At 44.6% G+C, this 9345-nt stretch overlaps 1 protein-coding gene across 1 annotated transcript; it reads left to right on the top strand.

The window, feature by feature from the left end:
• The first annotated feature begins 3688 nt into the window (after positions 1-3688).
• LOC142590646 (uncharacterized) lies at positions 3689-9143 on the top strand. The gene is made up of 3 exons (XM_075703017.1): positions 3689-3936; positions 5269-5454; positions 8934-9143. The coding sequence occupies exons 1-3, from the start codon at positions 3768-3770 to the stop codon at positions 8945-8947; spliced, it is 369 nt and encodes a 122-aa protein (XP_075559132.1). The 5' UTR covers positions 3689-3767; the 3' UTR covers positions 8948-9143.
• Positions 9144-9345: the final 202 nt, after the last annotated feature.

Raw genomic sequence — 9345 nt, 5'->3', positions numbered from 1 at the left:
GATGAGGTTCCGATCATTATAAGCCGTTATCGCTCCTTAGCGCCTCATCCATCCGCGCGAAACCATTATTGAGTCGTGGACGTGCTCAGGCGGCGGCTTCGTACGGCACTGCTGCGCGGGCAGCAACTTGAAAGCGGTCTTCCTGGCCCACAAAGAGTGCCGACTGCTCATATATCTTCGCGCGCTGTGTTCTCGCCGCTTACTTAGTGGAGACACGCGCGCCCGTAACTTGAAAGCTATCTTCGAAAGTGGCAGAGTGACTCGTTTGCGGGGAGCACCGTCAGCTCTGTGTTCTTGCGGCTCGGCGCTGAAGCGTGGGAGGCACCGCAAGGACAACTTCGCTCGCTGCTGCGGGCACTATGTCGAAAGCGGTCGCCTTATTACGGGACGGACGAAGGGTCGGTTTTCTCGTTGGGTAGGCATACAAATGTCTTCGCATTTAAAATTAAAACTTACTGAAACGTCACTCATATGGTCCGCTGACCATTACATCGGTAATACACAGGTTAGCAATGCATGCCAATTAAATTAAAGCTGCAAGTATAGGCATGGGAGAACTTCAGAATGAGAACTTCAAAATGATGGCATTTGGGAGAACTTCAGAATGACTTCAGAATAGGTAGGTGTCTGGATGGTAACTAATCTGTCTCTAGTAAGTGTATTGAAATATCCAGAGTAGAAAGGAGACCGTTATATGTGGCTTTTCTAGAGATTACAGGAGCCCATGACAACGTAGAGCGCAACATTTTGTGGGATATTCTGGAAGGGAAAGGCTTAGGTGACGTTTGTATACAGCTTTCGAGAGCGATTTACCTGGAAAATACCGTTTGCGTTGAATGGGAAGGGATGAGGAGCGAGGAGAAAGTTGATATCAACAAGGCACTGAAGCAGGGGTGCCCTTTATAACCAAGCAAGAAAATGAACTCGCCAGAAGTTCGGGCCGATGCCCATGGCAAGTTAAAATGTAGACGGCCCGATCTCGGCCATCTGGGTCGGGCCGAGCTTGGTTGTTGCACGTGGCCAGATATACGACGTCGAGTCAAGAAGTCGAAGTCGAGATATTCGAGACATACGAAGTCAGTCAGCAAAATGAGTTGGTGCCCTGATTACTTCCCTCACGCATTGCATATATTCGCAGTGCAGCAAGAAAATACCTATGGCACCATGGTATTTTTGCTCTATGCTTTGACGTATATCTTGAGACTCGTTGTTTCCAATTGAATAGGCCCTGCATGTTAACGGAATCATTTCCACCATTGCAACATGCGCACTTAAGGTAATAATTAAAAAGATAATAGGCACCAGTTTGTTAATTAGGAACTTATGCACTACACTTCATTTACAAAGTATTAAGAAGCTGGGGCCCTATAACGTAAAACTATTCCAATATGTTTCTATTCCAATCTCCTGACGTCAAATTTGCGTAACCACCGACGCAAGCACCGGGCGGTCACCCATAGGGTTGTCTGTACAGACCAATCAAACACTCTCTTCGTTCATAGGAGGTCACTTTTGTTTGCTTGAAAAACGAATAACATTGCTTACACTTAGCGGCTTGTCGTATTTAATTGGCTGACAAGATGCGAGGAGAACGCTCAAGTGGAGAATGATCCGCTGGGGCAGAGCCAGTGCTTTGAAAATCGATAACCGGATGAAGAGGGTGGTGCCGGCGTGTGCGATTGGTCGGCTTTCCCTTACTTAGCTTGTGGTGGCTGGTCGAAAATCGCGGCGGCATGCAACGGAATCTTCAGAATGAGGCTAAAACTGACCCTCAGCAAAGAAGAGTTGGCAGAATGAGGTGGTAAACGTGCCGAAAGTGCTCGAAAACGTTACACGGCCACGCAAGATATTTTATTATACGCAAATACACCCATGCTGTCCGGCAGCTGCGAGTAGCCAGCGTCTCAGCGATCGGCGGTAGCTATCTTTTATTCCTTACGGAACGGGGCATCCTGCGGCTATTCCGAAGAAAATTCAGTTTTGTTCGGCATATTAATGCATCTTTATTGCGTACACGTCACTTTGACGCGGTGAGTTTGTGCGGTTTTGTGACGTCGCGTGACAGGCAGGTGAAGTGGGTGTAGCCCGAAAACTTTTTACCAATAGCCTAGGGCTATGGCGAAAAGGGGTCGAATCAGAAATAACTGTTTTTCTTTTTTCTGTCAAATCATGCATAATTAGTATGTACACATCATATCAGATTGGGAGCTATTGCGGTTTTCGTGACGTCGCGTGACAGACAGGTGAAGTGGGGGTGGTCGAAAAAAGTTTTTGACCAATCGTGGAGGGCTGATAGCAGAATTGGAATAGAAAAGTTTGGAATAGTTTTACGTTATAGCGCCCCTGGTATATCTGTAACAGGAATAAAAAAAAATATTGTTTGACATAAGAAAAGACACCCTGTATAATTCGCTATTTTATTCATGCACGCGTATGTGTCTTAAAGCGCGCTACAGAAGGCGAGCGCTTTGTAGACAAATTATCACTACAGTTCATGTTTTGTCGCATTTTATTGAACTATTCGGGTACAGTAAACAGAATGGATAACTGGGCTAGTTGGTTTACTTGCATCTTTAAACTATAAAAGCGCACAAAGACTTATACCCTGTCACACGGGCATCCGCGAACTCCGTTCGCATCACACTCCATAATGGAGATTGACGGCAATGGAGTTGCGGCCACGGATAATGTTCTTGCACCGCGGTTGCGGCCGAGGCGCCATGCGAGCTTTCGACGGGCGCCGCATGGGACAGAAACGGCGCTGCTGCGCTGTTTCTGACTCTCAGCACGAAATCAGGAAAGAGACAATTTATGATAACTCAAAGGGAAGCTCATTACTTTTCGAAGCGAGTTCGGGATGCCTTAGAACACGCACCTATAGAGCGAGATATAAGGAGGAAGAACTAACCTAACTAAGCCTAACCAGCGGTCGATTTAGGCACCACTGGCCTCCTTGAAACCCTTGGGTTCAGCGAGGGCAGTGGAAAAGTAAACATGTGGGCAATAGGCATTAGTAAGAGGCGATTGGAGGATTGGTGGAAGAAAAGTAGGGGAACGACAAAAAACGGAGACGTGCAAAAGCACAGTTCGAAATAGGGGATCAGAAAATTTGGGTGCGGGGTAGTTCATAGTGTTTTTTTTTTATTTAACCTAGGTAGGACATTAGGCAGTATAATAGAAAGAGCTTGGTGGCGCAACCCACTGCCCCGATCCAAAGGGAACGCTCATAACATCCATCCATCCATCCATCCGCTTACTTTCGCGTGCAACCGCTCACATATGCAGTCGCCGTTAAGTGTAGTTTTTCTTTTCTTTTTTTAGCGCAGCATGCAATCTAACAAAATCACTACGAGAAAGTTTGCTGTACATCGACTTGTTTTCCAAGCATAGCGAAGTTGAAAGCGATGCTGGCCACACTGCGCTCTTGCTTCCGTGCGTGGGCAGCGTGGGACATGCGTCTCCCCGCAGGCCGGCTGAGGCCGGTGAACAATAGAAGGCAGCATCCACGTGACCCTGCGTTCCCGGATGTTGGTTCCCTAAGTTGGTTTCCAACTGTCCCTATGGGGCCACTGAATACCTAGTGTGTCACGTGATTGGGGAGGTTTCTTCTCTGTATTGCTGTAGTGCGTGCAATGACACAGAAACCACGTGCGTCCAAACGCCGCCTACTCCGCTTAGGAATGGCGCGCGTCTGTGATCGAGCTGCCATCGGCGATGACGATCGTCGCTGCGAATTTTGCAGCAAACTATTCATACAGAGCAAGAACATGCTGCAACACATCAGGAACTTTCACAAAATGGCCGTGGATGTCAAGAAATTGATGAAATGCGACGTATGTGGCACTTCCCTGCCTACAATGGAGAAGTATTCGGTGCACCAGATCGCTGCGCACAACTTCGAGGCTGACGTGCACCTGGTGTTCCGGAACAGTAAGGGTGAGGAACAGTTTTATTAAATTTATTCTCAGTCATCGTGAGCAAATGACGTTTAAACGCAATATTATATCTTGGACTTTTTTTAATTTCTTGTTGCGCAGTGTGCTTCCAAAAAGGCAGTTGTTTATGCTTTGCGGGCCTTTGTTTTCTCTTTCTCCATCTGTTTCGCGAAGAGTAGCTTTTGCGCAGGTGCCTAATTTATTTCCTTGGGGTATTTTGAAGTTTGTGTCCTCGTTAAATATAATTTGTTTGTTTATCCATCTATAGTATAGTCATGTGTGCGCGCTCCCAGCGATGCGCTACATGACATACGTTTGGCATTGTCTGCTATCCTGCACAGCAACTGGAGTGAAATTTGACGTTTGTACATCTTCTTATTTTTTTTAAGCGACAGGAGTAAGCTGTTCTGCGTTCTGACGTTGCTCTGCGCTACTTGCGTGCGTGGTGTAGTCTTCGCCTCAGTGCAGGCCGCAATAGGTCCGAATGCAGGCCGACGTAGGTCCAGGACCACACTTGCAATTGCGGCTGTCAGCGGCTTGGTCTCCCGGCGTACTTTGGGAAAATTCTTTAGTAGTACCACAGTCCTTCAATTGAAGGACTCTGGTTGTAGATTTCATAAAATAGAGCCAAATTTGAAGCACGCGCAATCCTTTTTTCTTTAAGAAGAGTGTGTTAGGAGGCTACTTGGTAAGAAATCTTTTTGTGAACTTAAACTGCACTTGGGAAAAGACACCAACGTAGAAGAAGACAGGACGAACGCAGACTAGCGACTGGTTTATTGAAATCACACATAATGCTGCCTCTTCGAACCAGGCGCATGCCCAAGCCAGATCATAACCGCGTGACGATGGAACACTCCCTCTCCAAGCCCCTATGTACAGTAAAAAATCAAGCTCTTCTTGAAAAGAAGGAGCTTTTCAAGAAGAAACTGAGAGAAGGGATTCACACTGTTCTGGGGCATAGCGTGCACCACATGCTCCCAGTTCGTCTTTGTTTTATTGTAACAGCATTGCTGTGAATGTACAGTCTTATTCAATATTGAGGAAGGAGTGAGCATAGATCATGCTTAAGTTTCATATTTGTTTCTTATTAAAACAAAACTAATATGATAAATTTTTTGAAGTTATGGTGCACCGCATTTGAAATTCAATTTCAACAGAAACTTAAGCAATATCAAGGATGACCTCATGACACGGTCGAATTGAAGGTGAGGGAGTAAAATAAATGCTACATTAGCCCATGTCCAAGACCTTCAATGTGATTATTTTTGTTTGCATCTCTCTCCCCAAGGTACTTGTCACTATCTAATGTTATTTTGTGCGTTTATTACAGAATTTCATGAATGGAAAGCAGAAGAAGAGAGTAGCCAGAACTGCTGGGTCATTTTGCCCACGGGCTCCGAAAAGCTGGCCAGTGGAGGGACAAGGATCCACTATCACTGTAATAGATCAGGCGAGGCAAGGAAAAAGGAAGGTCATAGTGACCGTCGGGAGAAAAGTCAGGGGAGCTGTAGGTCTGGTAAGATATGTCTTTCATTTATTACCATCACAATGGACAATACTCAGAGTCCGACACCTGAAGGCACCACCATAAAAGTCAGGTATCAAAGAAACCATTACGGTCATAAGCCAGAAATTCAGCACTTGAGAATGAGCGACAAGGAAAAGGCCAGCGTAGCAGAGAACCTAGAAAGGGGTGTGCCCATGAAAACCATTCTAAAGCGAGTAAGAACATCTGTGGCATCCAAGCTGAGGCCAGTGCACTTGGCAGAGTGCTCAACCCTGCATAACATCAAACAGCAGTTTAACATTGCTGCTCCATAACATTGTCACACTAATGACGCTATCAGTGTAGACACGTGGGTGCTTGTGATGAAAGAAAAAGGTGAAACACTTGTCCGCCTGTACAAGGCACAAGGTGCAGTGGACCCAAGTGGTACATTTCCTTCAGCAGACTTTGCTCTTGTTCTGATGACAGAGCCTCAGAAGGAGCTACTAGAAAAATTGGGCCCTGCAGGTACTGTATGTCTTGAATCCACACATGGAACTACAGAGTACCAGTTTGAGCTGACCACTCTTCTGGTGCTAGATAAAGTAGGATCAGGTGTAGCTATAGCTTATTTCATCTGCAACCGGATGAACGAGCAAACTTTGACAGCATTCTTCAAATATCTGGAGTCAGCCATGGCCAAAAAAAGTGGCTGCTAAGACATTGATATCTGATGATGCGTCGCAATTCTACAAAGCATGGTCCATGGTCATGGGTGCTGCACAACAGAAACTTCTCTGTGCCTGGCATGTGGATAACAATTGGCGTAAGAAGATACTCGAGTGTGTAGAGAAACAGCTAAGGCCACATGTTTACCATAGTGTGTGGCTACTCTTAGAGTTCCTCGCGGAAAAGGCATTTGAAGATTATTTTAAGCAATTCCTTTCTAGTGAGGAAGAAAAACTGAGGGACTTCCTGAAGTACTTCAATGACCACTATGCAGTTAGGCCGCAAGAGTGGGCCTATTGCTTTAGGACTAGAGCAGCTGTCAACACTAACATGCACGTTGAGAGCAAGCACAGGACGTTAAAGCATACTATGCTGGAGAGAAAACAGAATAAGCATGGTGACAAACTAATTTCTGCCCTCATGGACTTGACAAATCATTTTTTAATGAAAAGGGCTATCCAGATGATGAAAGGCGCAAAGGGTAAGAAGCTGAGCAGAATTCAGAAGAACCACAGGTCTGGCAGTGAAATGGCAGCTTGTGCCAAATTAAATGAAGATGGCATATGGACTGTGCCATCTCAGTCTATTAAAGGGCTCTCATATAAAGTGTCATAAGTGGGAGATGGTGCTTGCTGTCCTTTGAGGTGCAAGGAATGCGCAGTGTGTGTGCATACTTATATGTGCACTTGCTATGACCATCTTATACACTTTACAGTGTGCAAGCACATTCACTGTGTGGTCATCGCTAATCCAACTAGCAGCAACAAGGCCCATGAGAGCTCACCCGAAGAAGCATGTGAGGCAAGTCGGGCATTGCACATTGTACAGAGTATAACAAAGCTGGAAGCAGCCAAAGCAGTGTCCAGCTCAGCACTCTTAAGAGCAAAAATGGACTCAGTCAGACAGGCAATATCAGATGGTGAAGTCTCTGAGGGTGTGGCTGAGAAGGCAAACAATTTGTTTGAGCCAGTTTTCATGCTTGTTGAAAGTGAAAGTGACCCAAAAAGAAAGATGCCAGACCATTTAAATAAACCAGCCAACAAAAAAGTTGTGCGCCTGTTAAGGTTTCACTCTACAAAAAACCCTAGATTGTGGCAGCCATCATCTAGCCTTTCAAGGCCCACTGAAGCTCAAAAGGAAGTCCTTAAATAACAGCTTAGGGACAGCAACATAGAAACTGAAGAGATAACCACGTCAGCAGGGCACGATTACTGGTAACAAGCCTCCAGTGCAGTTAGGAAGAGCGAAGTGGTGCAGTAGTGCTGTGCTGTCATGCCTTATTGAAGCAGGTTGAGGGCTCGCATGTTAACAAATCATGACATGTGGTCTCTGATGATTAGCCCGTCTGTTTTTGTCTGTGGTGTGCAGCCATATGTCACAGCTGGATGGTATGTGTGTTAGAGCACGAGAGAGGCCACCATGCTTGTTGTATGAGCTGCTGGTAAGTGTTCTGTGAAAATAGGTACAAACCCAGTGGTCATCTCTGGTATGTGGCAGCTGTTGGATGGTAGTGTGTTAGAGCACGCCTCCATGCTTGTCATATGAACCGCTGGTAAGTATGTCTGTACATAGATGTAAGGAAGTGCATTGGATGGTGTGTAGTGCTTCAGTGTGCAAAAGCCTCCAATGTGTTTTGCTACTTATAAATTTGTGTAAACACTCAGTAGCGCAGTAGTTATGATGTTGCATTGCTGAGCTCGAGCTTGCGGGTTCAATCCCAGCAAAAAAAAAAGTGTGTAGTTGAACTTAAGTGCACATCTCAAAACCCAAGGTGGTCAAAAATAATACTGAGTCCCGCACTGTGGCATGCCTCATAATTCGATCTAGATTTTGTGTTCCATGTGATGTTCTTATTGCCCATTTGAATAAACTTTTATTTTTCAGATTACCAAAATAGAGGGCATATGCAATGGCATTGTGTGCAGTCTGGACAAGTTGCTCTGGTCACGAGCACTCAATTAAAACTTCTGCATATTTAGCTGCAGCCGACAGTGTCATAATGATTGTAAAGACTATGCAGAAAGCTTTAGGCCACCCTACATATCAGATCAGTTTTATATTGCATCCCTTATGGTGCATCTCTTACTTGAGTAGGCATAATAACAATTGGCAATGCTTCCTTACACATTTAATATTTTTCTTTCTTTCTTTTGGAAGAGTAACCTTGGAAGAATGATCTACAACAGTGCTCCTACCTTCTCTATCCCCATTTCTTTTCTACACTTCAACTTCATTCTACGCACTATCTTATTCTCCTCTTCATCCTACATTGAGGGTGTGGGAAAGTGAGCTAAAGGTGCATAAAGATTGCTGTGCCAAACTTAATTGCGGCACTGACGAAGACAAATCTTTGTCAAAAGGTTCACTCCAGCTACATTCTCCCTCCAAACACTGTTTATCACTTCAAGCCTTCATATTCCTGTGAGCTTTTGTCTTGTTTAACAGTTGTAATACTATTTATTACTATCAATAGCCAGCATACATTTAGCACTGCAAAGGGCTGTTTAGAAGACGTGCGAGTTTCTACTTCCCTTATGATAAATACTCCAGACATTCAGTCTCTATTTTATGAAAATCTTTCAAACATTGCCAGTGATGACCACCATATGGGTTAATGTCGGCATGGGACTGAGGCTTTCCCGCAAAAAGAACAGTTATGTTTTGCTCATATCATGTGACTGGCAGTTTCTGCTGTAATTTTTGCACTTGTCAACTGCACTGTGAAGAGTTCATTTCTGTGAATATGTGCTGGCCTGATTCTTCTTGTTCACGCATTTCAGATCTTGTACTATGAGATGAGGAGGTGTAAAATAAAAACACCGTGTAGATTTCACAATGCCTTTAAGAAACCACGCAAAGCTTGGAGATGAAGCATTACATGCAACTTGAACCAAGTGTCTGGACACAGTGAGTGAAAGTTGTTTTGTTATGAGCGAGGGTGTCGGTGTTACTTGTAACTACTTTAAATAAAAGTTTGTTTCAAAACAGTGGCTCAACTCTGTGTTCCCCCGGTAAAAAACAAAACCATTGGGATTTCCAATTCGCTTTTTAAACATAATTGACCTATATGAATAAAAAAAAACTTCAGGAATCAAGATATAAGCTTACCATACCATGGAAACACTTGAAACTCCTTTTGAGAAGCTTACTCATACACGAACACACTATAGCAATTATTTTCAATCATATACT

This window comes from Dermacentor variabilis, chromosome 8 (assembly GCF_050947875.1).
Source record: "Dermacentor variabilis isolate Ectoservices chromosome 8, ASM5094787v1, whole genome shotgun sequence".
NCBI lineage: Eukaryota > Metazoa > Arthropoda > Arachnida > Ixodida > Ixodidae > Dermacentor > Dermacentor variabilis.
Note: the sequence above shows the minus strand (reverse complement) of the source record. Positions and strands in the feature narration are given on the sequence as shown.

What these genes read in the sequence shown, in the direction of transcription:
- LOC142590646 (XM_075703017.1), top strand. Translation starts at nt 3,768, where the DNA reads ATGCTGCAACACATCAGGAACTTTCACAAAATGGCCGTGGATGTCAAG. An exon ending in GGTGTTCCGGAACAGTAAGG is followed by an intron (nt 3,937 to 5,268) that starts GTGAGGAACAGT and finishes CGTTTATTACAG; the next exon opens with AATTTCATGAATGGAAAGCA.